Source organism: Aquarana catesbeiana, linkage group LG13, assembly GCF_042186555.1.
Source record: "Aquarana catesbeiana isolate 2022-GZ linkage group LG13, ASM4218655v1, whole genome shotgun sequence".
Taxonomy (NCBI): domain Eukaryota; kingdom Metazoa; phylum Chordata; class Amphibia; order Anura; family Ranidae; genus Aquarana; species Aquarana catesbeiana.
Genome location: NC_133336.1, coordinates 17,645,748 through 17,661,834, shown reverse-complemented (window position 1 = coordinate 17,661,834; position 16,087 = coordinate 17,645,748). Strand labels below are relative to the sequence as shown.

At 43.1% G+C, this 16,087-nt stretch overlaps 1 protein-coding gene across 1 annotated transcript; it reads right to left on the bottom strand.

Annotated features, from left to right (window-relative positions):
* Window positions 1-847: 847 nt before the first annotated feature.
* UBR7 (ubiquitin protein ligase E3 component n-recognin 7) lies at window positions 848-10,705 on the bottom strand (the record flags this gene model as incomplete). Its single annotated transcript, XM_073610074.1, is given in 7 exon segments — window positions 848-1,005; window positions 1,303-1,408; window positions 1,731-1,784; window positions 2,324-2,419; window positions 5,139-5,199; window positions 5,303-5,436; window positions 10,480-10,705. Coding segments are annotated over 7 exon segments (768 nt in total), but the record flags the coding sequence as incomplete, so codon positions are not given.
* Window positions 10,706-16,087: the final 5,382 nt, after the last annotated feature.

Sequence of the window (16,087 nt, the reverse complement as noted above, 5' to 3'; positions counted from 1 at the left end):
CCTAGCGTCCCTGTTCACGCTGTTTTAGAAACAGGAACTAGGGTCTCCGACGCCTACTGATAACGTCACATGTCCCCGGATGTGACCCCGTCGGGTACTTCCTGTGGGCCAGATTGGAACACATAAGTTCTGCCCCTCCACGCGCACGGCTTCCTCTCTTCTACTGCACACTCCAGCCAGGCTGTTTAACAGGGAAAACAAGCCGACTGCCACCATGCGGCTCGCGGACAGGAGCTCAGGCGTACACTGCGGTGCTGGCATTCCCCATACACTGAGAAGCAGGGACAGCAGCCACAAACCTACTCCCCCAATGGATGTGCCGCTCTGGGACCTGGGACAATCGCCACACTTATGAGACCTATGGGAACCAGTTCCAGGAAACATGTTACAACCCCCCCGTCCCCGTCCGGAGGAAACACCAATACTGACATGGGGCCTGGAGGACCGCCCTTTTATCCAGTGGGCATAAACATGTTTCTGTCTTGGTAAGAGAAGCCATAGGTCTCATGGCTGCCCTGGAAGACGCTTAGAGAAAGTTCTTTTAAGTTTTGGACTGAGTGTGGAAGCTTTAGAACATTTTATTGCAGTCTGTGTTCCCATTTAGAAGGGTTCACTTCATATCCTGTCCAGTGACATAGGAGCAGACAAAGGACTAGGAAGGGATGGAAAATCTCAAAGGAGTCACAAACATTCAGTTCTGTGTCTACACCGGCTGACTCTGGTGCCTGTAAGCATATATTAAGCGGATGCACATTGGACTGTTTATAGGCAGATGAGCCTGCTGTAGGCTGGGAATTACCTGATCACTGCTGGTGGATGGACAGCTTGGTTTCACTTCCTCCTTCACTTCCTCCTTCACTTCTGGCAGCTTTGCTATTTCCACCTTTACTTCTTCACTTTTTATTGTTAGTCCATTCTGAGTGTTAGCCGTTTCCGTAGGACAATCATCAACTTTAACATCTTCATGTTCTGTTTCTGCTTTGGTAATCTTGGTGACACCAGGAACTGCAAGCAAACACAAGATATTCAATGAAGGCAACCTACCTGTTCACTAGAGACCGGTGACATCACTGAGAATGCAGCCAATCACTGGAGACCTGTGACATCAGCAGTCTATCCAATCACTAGAGACCGGTGACATCAGCAGTCTATCCAATCACTAGAGACCGGTGACATCAGCAGTCTATCCAATCACTACAGACGGGTGACATCAGCAGTCTATCCAATCACTACAGACCGGTGACATCAGCAGTCTATCCAATCACTAGAGACCAGTGACATCACTGAGAATGCAGTTCTTACCTCCTAACTTGGCAGTGTAGGCCCAAAGAAAAGAACAGCGATCCATACAGCCCTGGCACACCATCTCATGAAACTCAACGTGCTCTGGTGGAACTGCCCCTAGGTGCTGCAAAAAAAAAAAATGCAATTGTAAAATTAGACTGTTGATGGTTTTTAGCGATACAGTAAAAATTTGCATTGTTCATGGAAATTTCAGCCCTCGCTATAAAAAAAAAAAAAAAAAAAAAAGTTTTTAAATTCCTTTTAACTGTAAAGGGGATACACTTTCTCATGGTTAAATCCTGAGGGAAATTCTGGTGTTATTAGTCTACAAAAAGGGTTCAAATATTATAATGGTATTATCCAAGACACCAAAGTTTACAGGACAACAGACCAAGACGACATATCTAAATAAGTGGCTCAAAGAATGTAAAGAACTCAGCACTTACTCTGCCATGAAACCAGTCCTCACACACTACACACTGGATCATCTCATCTGGGGTCTGTAAGAGACAAAAATCATATGATAAATTCTGGTATTAGACCCCATACACACTATTAGATTTTTGTCTTCAGATTTAACAAAACCATATAATATGAGGTCAAACCTTAAGAGTTTCAATTTGTATGCAATCAGGCAGACCATTACACTACATGATTTTGATAAATCTGAAGAAAACAAATCTGCAGAAAATCTGTGTATGGGGTCTAAAACAGTGCAGATTCACCCTGAATAATAATTGGGTCCCAAATTTGCATAGCAAGTCACACCCCACGTTTCCCAATGAGTACTGTTCATATCTGGGCGACTTAAGGTAGCAGTGAATTTAAAGTAGTTCCTGCGCTACTTTGGTCTGACGTTCATGTGATATGAGGGCCAAAGACTTCAATGTAAACCCTCAAAAGACACATGAAAGTTGCATCTGCATGATATGAAAAGTCAGAGTCGCAACAAAATGGCATCAAAGTCACACAATTTTTTAAGTCGCATGAGTGTGAATGGAGTGTAAAAGATAGTGGAAGAACTTGACAACGTGCTCACCTCGTCCTCAGGATCGGGATACGGTCTCTTACATGTGCAGTACAAGCCAAAGAAATTGTCATTGTAATTATTAGCCAGGTTTTTCTTCTCTTTATCCTGTAAGACAAAACAGATCACAATAATAGACTCACCAATTGCATGCAGCCAATCCCACCACACTCATCCTAAATTACATCACCGCTCTAAAATAAAATCCCCTGTATACGTTGCGGTCTGCAAGTGGTTTACCGGTATTATGACTGAAGCCAATACCCCTCTCCTGCTGAGGCTCACTGGTCATCGTTTCTGTCGGTTCACCCGAGAAACGATCCAACGGTGAGGCCAGCTGCTCCCATAGGTGATCAAAGAGTTAGCACTCTTTGGTTAACTCTATGGCTTTGGAGGACCAGAGCGACGTCATGATGTCACTTCCAGTCTAGGCTGACAGAAAATATTTTTTTTTTCTAAAGCGATCAGAGTAGATCAGCTTTGGAAGTGGATGTAAATATATATATATATATATATATATATATATATATATATATATATATATATATATATATATATAGCAGAATATCAAAAAAAATTTTTATTTTTTTTTTTTGTTCTTTTGCAGGTTAGGAAGAGATTTGGGGTCTTTTAGTCCCCAGATCTCTCCATAAAGAAGACCTGTATTCCTTATTACTATTACAAGGGGTTGTTCACATTCCTTGCAATAGGAATAAAAGTGATCCAAAAAAATAAATAATTAAAAGCGACAGTGTAAAAATGCAAAATAAAAGAAATACAAATTAAAAAAAATAAAAAGTGCTCCCATGCCTCGATCTCACATGCAAACAATGAAACCGGAAGTGATGTCACTTCTGGTTTCAGATGCACTATTTCCTGGCCAGTACAGCCAGAGAACACTTCTAACCAAGCCGATCTGTGCTTAGCTAGATGGTGTGAAGGGTAGGGGAAACATTGGGGTCTGCTAATGTCTCCATAAAAAGAGTACCTGTCACCTGCCCAATATTATCACATAGGGGTTTATTAACTCCTTGTGGTACCAAGTAAAAACAAACAGAAATAAAAGAAAAGTTAGAAAAAAAAAGTAGATATCTATCTATCTCATATATATATATATATATATATATATATATATATATATATATATATATATACACATACATACATACATACATACATACACATACACACACATACATATACACACACACACACACACATATACATATCTATATCTCAAACTTTTCATACATATGAAGTTTGAAAAATTAAAAAAAAATATAAAAGGCCTTTAAAGCGTCACCTAATGGTGATTTTTGGCACCATTGTATTTGGCGATATCGCGGGGGCACACAATTTTAAGACATGGAATGTTGGGTTATCTATTCACTTGATGCAACCTCATCTTTTAAAATCAACTAAAAGTGTGTTTTATATTGTGAGTTTTTGCACTAAAATTAAATTTTGTTATATTTGTGTCCTGAAAATTAAAATGTAATAAACAGTTGCGTAAATGTGACATAAAAATTTGCAACTATCCCCTTTTTATTCTACAGGGCTTCTGCTTTCAAAAAAAAAAAAATATGTAATGTTCTGGGAGGGGGGAGGGTTTAAAGCGGAGTTCCACCCAAAAATGGAACTTCCACTTTTCAGAATCCTACCCCCCTCCGGTGTCACATTTGGAACCTTTCAGTGGGGGGGGGGGGCAGATACCTGTCTAATACAGGTATTTGCTCCCACTTCCGGGCATAGATAGTCGCAATATCCGCGGATATCTATGCTATATCCGGCGCCTCCTCCGTTCCCCCCGCCCGCTGTCTTCTGGGAGACACCGGTCCCAGAAGATAGCAGGGACCAGTGGAATTGCGCAGCGAGACTCGCGCAGTAGGGAACCAGGCTGTGAAGCCACAAGGCCTTCACTTCCTGATTCCCTTACCGCAGATGGCGGCGCCTCCACCTGGAGCCGACGGACGGATCGGCTTCGGGTGCCGACATCGCGGTTGCCCTGGATAGGTAAGTGTCCATATTTTAAAAGTCAGCAGCTGCTTTTTTTTTTTTTTTTTTAAACCGGCAGGACTCCGCTTTAAAGCGGAGTTCCACCCTAAAGTGGAACTTCCGCTCATCGGATTCTTCCCCCCCTCCAGTGTCACAATTGGCACCTTTCAGGGGGGAGGGGGGGTGCAGATACCTGTATAATACAGGTATCTGCACCCACTTCCGGGTATAGCTAGCCGCAGACTCCCCGCCCACCCCCGTTGTGTTGTGGGAAATACACAGTTCCCACAACACAACGGGGACCAGTGTAGACGCGCAGCGCGACTCGCGCATGCGCAGTAGGGAACCGGGCAGTGAAGCCGCAAGGCTTCACTTCTTGATTCCCTCAGTGAGAATGGCGGCGGCAGCACCCAAGGATCGAGGGACGGCTTGGTCTCGGGTGCCGACATCGCTGGACCCCGGGACAGGTAAGTGTCCTTATTTTAAAAGTCAGCAGCTGCAGTATTTGCAGCTGCTGACATCTAAAATTTTTTTTTTTAGTGAAACTCCGCTTTAAGTCATTTTATTGCCAAAAATGAAACTTTTTACATATATGCGAAAAATGAAAAAAATTGCTCTGGAGCTCAACTGGTTACACTACAAACCAGAGGAGGTGTGGGAATCAGATAACTTGTACAAACACCACTACCAGTACCATGGGATAGGAAAACAAATAGAGCAGCCCCAGAGTCCAGCACTACTTATCCACTTGTCCTCATTATAAAGCCTGACGTCCCTCCACCATAGATAAATATAGCAGGTGTCTGATAACATTATAAATGTCGGTACGTACCGGATATAACTTGCACTCCAGCTGTTTAAATTTGGCATTTCCACAATCGCAGCGAAAGTTCCTGCAGAAAACAAAAGAAACACGTTAATTACACAGAGGGAGAGCAGAGGGCGGGCGAAAGGCTCTCATTATATAGGAGGGTTTGGGGGGTGGGGGAGGGGTACCTCTTGGTGTAGAGCTCAAACAGGTCGTGGCCTTCATGACACTTGTATGTACAGGCCAGACATATCCCGGCAGGCTCCTCTTTATCTGGAGTGCAGGTACTGCAGGCGTACAGTGCTTGTCTCTTCACATAGCCCTGCAAGGACACAATATACACAAATATAATAAGATTGTCAGAAATGGGGGGGGCAGTCATAGCAGCCACGACGGCCGGCACAGACAAGCCTGGCTCATGCACATCTGTAGAGATGCCAGGAATGCCATGCACACATAGTGGCCTAGCCCATGCATGTCCGTGGATGCCATGCAAACACAGCAGCCGGGGCAGCATACATTGACAAGCCAGGCAAATGCTTGTCTGGAGGGACGCTGGGGGATGCTGTGCACACAGAGCCACGGCAGGCGACACAGACAAGCCCAGCCCATGCATGTCTGTAGAGATGCTGTGCAAGAGCAAACATTGATAAGCCAGCCAAATGCACGTCTGTAGGGGCGCTGGGGATGCCGTGTTAACACAGCAGTAGTGGCATCCTACATTGACAAGTCAGGCAAATGCATGGCTGGGGGGGGGGGGGGGGGGGCGGCCATGTTTGCAAAAGCCCCAGCAGCAGGGGAAGTAAATGCTGCATGGTCGGATTCTGCTAATGTGGCCCAGGAAGGTCAAAAGGTTGGACACCCCTGATGGAAACAATTGGGGGGGGGGGGGGTCCCCACTTGTCTGAGTGCTGTGGATGTGGGATTACTGTGCAGGATGATCCAGGTATCAGGGAGGAGTGTTCCCACATATGGGGGGGATGGGTGGCATTGGGGGGGGCTTCAGGTATCAGACACACAGGCACTTGTCAGGGTCACTTTCCATATAATGGTGGGAACACATACAGGATATAACTGAGGGTTATATGGGAGTATATATATGGGGTAGATAACTGAGGAGGTCCAAAGCTCCTGTGTACATTAACAGGTAGACATGTACTATGGGGTATATATGGTAGGTATCCGAGGGTATAAGCACCTCTCATATGGTGGGTAGGTAGGTATATATCATATATGGTATCTGTGGGTAGCAGCACCTCTGAGAGAGATCATATCCATGAAAAAAAGGCTCAGCTTTTAGTACTACTTTACTACAAAATATATCCCTTCATATAGCTTCATGTCTGACTCCTAATTAGAATCCTCCTTTATCCTACTTAGAGAGATGGATAGAGAGAGATGGATAGAGAGAGATGGATAGAGAGAGATGGATAGAGAGAGATGGATAGAGAGAGATGGATAGAGAGAGAGAGAGAGAGAGAGATGGATAGAGATATAGAGAGAGAGAGAGAGATGGATAGAGATATAGAGAGAGAGAGAGAGAGATGGATAGAGAGAGAGATGGATAGAGAGAGAGATGGATAGAGAGAGATGGATAGAGAGAGATGGATAGAGAGAGATGGATAGAGAGAGATGGATAGAGAGAGATGGATAGAGAGAGATGGATAGAGAGAGATGGATAGAGAGAGAGAGAGAGAGAGAGATGGATAGAGATATAGAGAGAGAGAGATGGATAGAGATATAGAGAGAGAGAGAGAGATGGATAGAGAGAGAGAGAGAGAGAGAGAGATGGATAGAGAGAGAGAGAGAGAGAGAGATGGATAGAGAGAGAGAGAGAGAGAGAGATGGATAGAGAGAGAGAGAGAGAGAGAGAGAGAGAATCTATTTACTTTCACTGTTCCACAGTATAAATAAACCCCTTATAGTAACGATTATTTTCTCTTTTTGTACTATAAAGGGCTAATTTTAGTTTTTTTAACCCCATTATGTTACTAAACATCTTAGACCTGGTTCACATCTATGTGTTTTTTAGTGATTTTTGCAGAAACACACTACAGTTAACATGGTTTCCTGTGGGACCTGTTCACATTTTTTTTTCAGCTGCTGCGTATTTGGAAAGGGTCAGGGACTTTTTTCAATGCAAAACGGTTCTTTTTTTTGTTTCAATAGACTTCAATAGAGAAGCTGCAGAAAAGCATGTCGTGCGTTTTTGCAGAAATTTGATTTTCAAATTGGCCAAAAAAAAAAAATTAAAAAATGCAAAAACGCAAATCACAGCAAAATCTCGTGGGCAAAAATCAAAACGCACAGCAAAAATCACTGCAGAAACAGATCAAAAGCAAACTGCATAAGTGAGCCCTATTCTGGCCACACGGATCAATTCCCAGATGAGGATATTCAGACAAAACATCTTTGTACATTCGCTGAATGAAGGAATGTTGTTGTTTGAAACTTTCTCTTGCTTTTAACATTCAGTTTTAAAATGAATGTCATTTCTGAATGAAAACCACAAACACTGAGAATTCCTCTCACCAAGAAGTTTTGTATTATTTCTCAATTTTCCCGTCACTGTGGTAGAAAAAGAACGTCGATTTGACCTCACTAACGATTGGAAAATCAAACGAACGTTCTTAAAATTTTTTTTTTGAAGGAAGACATTGTTTTTGTATGGCCAGTATAAAATATATTACAGTTCTGTATGAAAATATGCAAAACAGTCTAACTTTTTTTTTTCTTTAAATACCAGATTCAACCTCTAATAGTATATACAGTATATCTCCTCTAATAGTATATACCGGATCTCCCTCTCCTCTAATAGTATATACCAGGGGTCTCAAACTGGCAGCCCTCCAGCTGTTGCAAAACTACAAGTCCCATCATGCCTCTGCCTTTGGGAGTCGTGCTTGTAATTGTCAGTGTTGCAATGCCTCATGGGACTTGTAGTTTTGCAACAGCTGGAGGGCTGCCAGTTTGAGACCCCTGGTATAGACAGTATATCTCTCTCCTCTAATAGTATATACAGTATATCTCTCTCCTCTAATAGTATATACAGTATATCTCTCCTCTAATAGTATATCTCTCTCCTCTAATAGTATATACAGTATATCTCTCCTCTAATAGTATATACAGTATATCTCTCCTCTAATAGTATATACAGTATATCTCTCTCCTCTAATAGTATATACAGTGTATATCTCTCCTCTAATAGTATATACAGTATATCTCTCTCCTCTAATAGTATATACAGTATATCTCTCTCCTCTAATAGTATATACAGTATATCTCTCCTCTAATAGTATATACAGTATATCTCTCTCCTCTAATAGTATATACAGTATATCTCTCTCCTCTAATAGTATATACAGTATATCTCTCTCCTCTAATAGTATATACAGTATATCTCTCTCCTCTAATAGTATATACAGTATATCTCTCTCCTCTAATAGTATATACAGTATATCTCTCCTCTAATAGTATATACAGTATATCTCTCCTCTAATAGTATATACAGTATATCTCTCCTCTAATAGTATATACAGTGTATATCTCTCCTCTAATAGTATATACAGTGTATATCTCTCCTCTAATAGTATATACAGTGTATATCTCTCCTCTAATAGTATATACAGTATATATCTCTCCTCTAATAGTATATACAGTATATATCTCTCCTCTAATAGTATATCTCTCCTCTAATAGTATATACAGTATATCTCTCCTCTAATAGTATATACAGTATATCTCTCCTCTAATAGTATATACAGTATATCTCTCCTCTAATAGTATATACAGTATATCTCTCCTCTAATAGTATATACAGTATATCTCTCCTCTAATAGTATATACAGTATATATCTCTCCTCTAATAGTATATACAGTATATATCTCTCCTCTAATAGTATATCTCTCCTCTAATAGTATATACAGTATATCTCTCTCCTCTAATAGTATATACAGTATATATCTCTCCTCTAATAGTATATCTCTCCTCTAATAGTATATACAGTATATCTCTCCTCTAATAGTATATACAGTATATCTCTCTCCTCTAATAGTATATCTCTCCTCTAATAGTATATACAGTATCTATCTCCTCTAATAGTATATACAGTATCTATCTCCTCTAATAGTATATACAGTATATCTCTTCTGTCTGTTATTCTCAGAGTGGATTCGATATTTTGCTCCCTAACCATATAGTTGGTTATTTATATTTACCACTGCATAGAGATATTTAAGAATAAAATTGCCTTTTTTTAAACTTTATATATTAACTAAATTATACACCACACCTTTTTTTTAAAGGTTATTAACCAAATAATCGAAACAATAACCGGCCACGTTAGTTGCAGCCCTTGTAGATGGATATATATATATAGTGGGTAGGAGCACTTCTATGGTTGGGGGTTATATATGGGAGGAGGATGGGTACATGAGGTAGGTGGGTATAAAAGGAAGGTAGGTACCAGGGGGTAGGAGCACTTCTTCTATGGTAGGTGGGTATATATATGGGAGGTAGGTACCTGGGGGTAGGAGCACTTCTCCTATGGTGGGTATATATATATATATATATATATATATATATATATATATATATATATATGGGAGGTAGGTGGGTGGGTATATATATATGGGAGGTAGGTGGGTGTATATATAAGGGAGGTAGGTGGGTAGATAAGGGAGGTAGGTACCTGGGGGTAGGAGCACTTCTCTTATGGTGGGTATATATATATATATATATATATATATATATATATATATATAGGAGGAGGGTGGGTATATATATGGGAGGTAGGTATATATGGGAGGTAGGTAGGTACCTGTGGGTAGGAGCACTTCTCCTATGGTGGGTATATATGGGAGGTAGGTACCTGTGGGTAGGAGCACTTCTCCTATGGTGGGTATATATGGGAGGTAGGTGGGTATATATAAGGGAGATAGGTGGGTACCTGGGGGTAGGAGCACTTTTCCTATGGTGGATAGGTGGGTATATAAGGGAGGTAGGTAGGTGTGTATATATATAGGAGGTAGGTGTATATATATATATAGGAGGTAGGTAGGTGTGTGTGTATATATATATATATATATATATATATATATATATATAGGAGGTAGGTGGGTATATAAGAGGTAGGTGGGTATATATGGGAGGTAGGTAGGTACCTGGGGGTAGGAGCACTTTTCCTATGGTGGATAGGTGGGTATATAAGGGAGGTAGGTAGGTGTATATATATATAGGAGGTAGGTGTATATATATAGGAGGTAGGTAGGTGTGTGTGTGTATATATATATATATATATATATATATAGGAGGTAGGTGGGTATATAAGAGGTAGGTGGGTATATATGGGAGGTAGGTAGGTACCTGGGGGTAGGAGCACTTCTCGGCGTCACTCCCCGCCAGCACAGCACACGCCTCATCCTGCAGGGCGTCGTCCTCCTCCAGGACATCCAGCAGGGACAGGACCGGCTCCTCCTCGGCGCTCCTCTTCTCTCCCTGCCTCTCCTCTCCACTTGCCGCCATCCCGCAAAACAGAAAGAGAAAAGAAGCCACTTCCGGGTCCGGCGGGCGGAAGTCGTCGGAGCTGGTTGGCTGGGCCGCTCACTTCCGGCGCCGCTGTCGTGACGACGCGGCGTTCCGTCGGCATCGGGCGCCCCGTCTGATGAGGTCGCGCCAGGCTCAAAGATGGCTTCTCGGTCTCCGACCCACGCGACGTCACGAAGCGTGGAAAGCATGGAGGTGAGCGCGGAGCTGACGGGCAGGGACGGCGGGCGGCGCCCGTTCCGGGTGAGCTGCGAGCGGACTCTGCGGGGGCTGCTGGGCGGACTGGAGCGGCTACAGGGGGAGGCGACCGCCGAGCTGAGCCGACTGGTGGAGCAGGAGAAGGGCGGAGCCTCCGACACAGGTGTGTGACCAATCAGAGCCGATCAGAGAGCGGCACCGGAAGTGACCGGGGCGCCATGTTTTTGGCAGGATTCTTTATATTTAATGAACAAATATACGAAAAAACGTTTACAATGGGACATATAACAGAGCAAGTGGGAGAAGATCATTGTGGGGTGTACATATCCTTCAACTTCTCTCTATCAACCCTCCCCCCTCCCTTCCATACCCCTCTTCTTCTCTCTGTCTACCCCTCCGCCCCCCATCATTGGTGTCAGTGGGAAGAATGGCGCTCCCTCCTCTGACCTCTCTATTCCCAGCAGATTTGGTGATATCACTGCTGTGCTGATCAATGTTCTCCTTGCTGGAGGCTCAGACATGGGGAGGCAAAGCTGCCCCGCCTCTACCAAGATGGCCGCCTCCATTAGAGTTGCCGGTGTTTCGTCAGATTTGGTAACCCGTCAGAATGTGTGACATTTAGTCGCCGCCATCTTGCTACACCCCCGCACTTCTCCACAGTGAGGGTACACTGAGAAGGGGGGGAAGCGGACATCTTGTTACACCCGCCAGAGTTTTGCATTTTAAAAACTTGCCTACCGGGCACTTACACCCCCTTCCTGCCCAGGCCAATTCCCAGCTTTCATCGCTGTCTCACTTTGAATGAAAAATTGTGTGGTCGTGCTACACTGTACCCAAAACAAAATTGTTTTATCATTTTTCTTCACACAAATAGAGCTTTCCTTTGGTGGTATTTAATCACTGCTGGAATTTTTATTTTTTACAAAAAAAAAAAAAAAAAAAAGACCAAAAATAAAAAATGTTTTTTACTTTTTTTTTTTTCTGTCAGTAAATTTTGTAACTAAGTAACTTTTCTCCTTCACTGATGGGCACTGATAGGCTGAACTGGTGGGCACTGATGAGGAGGCACTAATATGCCACACTTATGGGCACTGATAGGCGGCAATGATTGCCAGCATTGACTGGCATTGCTAATGGGCACTGATTGGTGGCACTTGCTGCCACTAGTGGGCACTGATTGGTGACGCTATATTGCAATCAGTGCCCTGATTACATTCCAAGATGTCTTCCTGTGAGGAGATGCCGCTGATTTTCTCTCCTCTCCTCACACTCTGTCAGTGTGAGGAGAGGAGGGCCGATTACCGGCATCTCCGTGTTTACATGTGACCCGCTGTGATTGGACACAGCCGATCACATGGTTAAAGAGCCGCGGAGATTTACAGAGATCGGGGCTGAGCGCCCGTTCTGGGACGCGGTCATATGACGGTGTCCCAGAACCAGAGCCGCACCGCCCCGCCGTCATTTGATGGCAAGCAGTTCAACTTATTTTTACCAGTAAAGTGAGTTTATATAGTGGAGTCCAGGACTTAGAACTCCGTCTGAATGTTTAGATGTTGAATTTTAAAAGCAGCGAACTTCTGTCAGATTAGCAATCCTGTGAGATGAGCACAGCTCGCCGCTGCTTTTAAAATTCAACATCTAAACATTCAGACGGAGTTCTAAGTCCTGGACTCCACTATATAAACTCACTTTACTGGTAAAAATAAGTGAAAAAATGCAAAACTCCGGCGGGTGTAACAAGATGTCCGCTTTCCCCCCTTCTCAGTGTATCCTTACTGTGGAGGAGTGCGAGGTGTAGCAAGATGGCGGCGATGGACCGTCACTCCCGTTACACATTCTGACGGGTCGCCGTATCTGAAGAAACACCGCCTCATCCCTTTGAAACCCGAACACATATGAATTACACGGGTTCTGAGGATAATTTAACCACTTAAGGACGGAGCCTATTTTTCAGGCTCTGTGTTGACAAGATGAAATCTTTTTTTTTTTTTTTGCTAGAAAATTACTTAGAACCCCCAAACATTTTATATTTTTTTTTTCAGATACCCTAGGCCAGCGATATGCAATTAGCGGACCTCCAGCTGTTGTAGAACTACAAGTCCCATGAGGCATAGCAAGACTCTGACAGCCACAAGCATGACACCCAGAGGCAGAGGCATGATGGGACTTGTAGTTTTGCAACAGCTGGAGGTCCGCTAATCGCATATCCCTGCCTTAGAGAATAAAATGGTGGGCATTGCAATACTTTCTGTCACATCGTATTTGCGGTCTTACAAGCGCACTTTTTTGGGGGGGAATTTTTTTTTTATCTTTTTTAATTAAAAAATAAGACAACAGTAAAGTTAGCCCGATTTTTTATATATCAAAACATTCTTTAGCAGTGAAACTTAAGTATAAACATTGTAACAATTTGTCAATGGAGAAGACTTCATTGTGTAAATGAGGAAAGTTTAACCACTTCCCGCCCGCCCTATAGCAGATTGACATCCGGGAAGTGGTTCTGTTATCCTGACTGGACGTCATATGACGTCCAGCAGGATAACATGCCGCCGCGCGCCCCTGGGGGTGCGCATCGCAGCGATCGGTGGAGCGGTGTGTCAGTCTGACACACCGCTACACAGATCTCGGTAAAGAGCCTCCTCAGATCACCACACTGGACCACCAGGGATCGCCACTAGGACCACCAGGGAAGGGGGCAACATGTGGATGGCCAGGTATGTACCCCATGGCCATCCACATGTGCCCAATCTGTGCCAATCAGTGCCCACAAATGGGCACTGATTGGCACCATTATGTCCCAGATTTGCCCAGCAATGCCCCCAATGTTTTATCAGTGCCACCCGTCAGTGCCCACCCATCAGTGCCCACCTATCAGTGCCCATCAGTGCCACACATCAGTGCCACCCTTAAGTACCCATCAGTGCCACCCATATGTACCAATCAATGCCACCTAGGAGTGCCCATCAGTGCCACCTATGAGTGCCCATCAGTGCCGCATACCAGTGCCACCTCATCAGTGCCACCGTATCAGTGCCCGTCAGTGCAGCCATATCAGTGTCCATCATTGAAGAAGAAAACTTATTTACAAAAAATTTTAACAGAAACAAAGAAAAACTTGTTTTTTTTTCAAAATTTTAGGTCTTTTTTTATTTGTTGCGCAAAAAATTAAAACCGCAGAGGTGATCAAATACCACCAAAAGAAAGCTCTATTTGTGGGAACAAAATGATAAAAAATGTGTTTGGGTACAGTGTTGTATGACCGCGCAATTGTCATTCAAATTGCGACAGCGCTGAAAGCTGAAAATTGGCCTGGGCGGGAAGGTGTCTAAGTGCCCGGTATTGAAGTGGTTAAATACTAAACCTTTTTCTAACATTTGTTGGTTTCAAGTTAAAATCTTTTTTTTTTTTTTGCTAGAAAATTACTTACAACCCCCTAACATTATATATATATATATATATATATATATATATATATATATAAGTAGCGACCCTAGAGAATAAAATGGTGGTATATATTTACAATATTTTATGTCACACTGTATTTGCGCAGCGGTCTTTCAGATGCAATTTAAAAAAAAAAAAAAAAAAACTAACCAGTAAAGTTAGCCCAATTTTTTTTTTGTATAGTGTGAAAGATTTTACGTTGCGACAATCGTGATCTTTTTATTATAAGACAAAAAAATTGTGATTCTCATTTTGGTCGGAATCGTGCAGCTCTAGTTCCTCTTCATCCAATATTCTGATTTTATTTAAAGGTGTAGAAGAAGCGGAGGAGGACGATAGCGATGAAGAGGACGATAGCGATGAAGAGGACGATAGCGATGAAGAGGACGATAGCGATGAAGAGGACGATAGCGATGAAGAGGACGATAGCGATGAAGAGGACGATAGCGATGAAGAGGACGATAGCGATGAAGAGGACGATAGCAATGAAGAGGACGATAGCGATGAAGAGGACGATAGCGATGAAGAGGACGTCAGAAACAACGGGGTTCACCTCAGTGCTCCTCCTACAAAAAGGAAAAAGACTTAGCGACTCCCAGAATCTCATCCACAGGGGGGACGATGGGTATGGGACTTCCTGTGCAGCACCGGACATCGATCGGGAGGCAGATGGCTGCAGGAGATTATGGATCTGTTCAGGACTGATAACCGATACGTGAGCTGCCTCCGCCGACCTTGTTTGTAGAGGTGCCAAGCCTGGGGCTGCTCCTGGTTTATCTCTTCCTAGGAAGTCGCTGACCTGGAACATGCGTAGAGAATAGGAGTCGTTTCAGACTTCACTGGATGCATACTTGTCCCAGGCCAGTGACTTTATTGGATATTGAAGCCCTGGCCAAAGGATGACTCCCTGGAGATCGCACCTTTAAAAACAAGTCGGCCATGGCCAGCTTCCACAGAATTACTGAGAAGTGCAACCAGCTTTTAATGGGCTTAGATCCCCCCATACACACTATTAGATTTTCTGCAGATTTTTGTCTTCAGATTTACCAAGATCATGTAGTGGAAGGCCCTGCCTGATAGCATACGAATTGAAGCTCTTAAGGTTTGACCTCCATATTATATGGTTTTGGTAAATCTGAAGACAAAAATGTGCAGAAAATCTAATAGTGTGTATGGAGGGGTCTAAGAGTTTCAATTTGTATGCAATCAGGCAGGCCCTTGCACTACATGGTTTTGGTAAATCTGAAGACAAATATCTGCAGAAAATCTAATGGTGTGTATGGGGGTCTTAAAGTGATTGTAAACCCTTCCAGCGAAGTGACTGGCCTCAGGTGAATACACAGAGATGAAACAAATCCCCCTACATAAGTTGTACCTCTTTATCTGCAGTCTTCTCTTCAAAGTTCAGAATTTTATAAAGCTTGTCTGAGCTGTCAGAAAAAAAAAGGGGGGGCTGAGAGTTGAAGTTACACTGAGCTGATTGGAGAAAAAAAAGACACACCCCCTTTTACACAGCACACAGGTACAAAGCTGAGGCTGTCAATCACAGGCTGTGTGCTGGAGCTCCCTTCCCCGTCATCTTTTTTTTTTTTTCTCTTCGTGTCAGAAGTGACTCATGCTGATAGAGGAAGGAGGCAGCAGACAGACATGACACTCAGTACTCTGGACTGAGAAAAGTACACACTATAGAGGGATATGCTTTGTTCATATTTCATGTCTGAGGTTTGCAGCCACTTTAACAGATACCTGTGTGACTGGGATCTGATGGAAGCTGTCACAGAAGTCT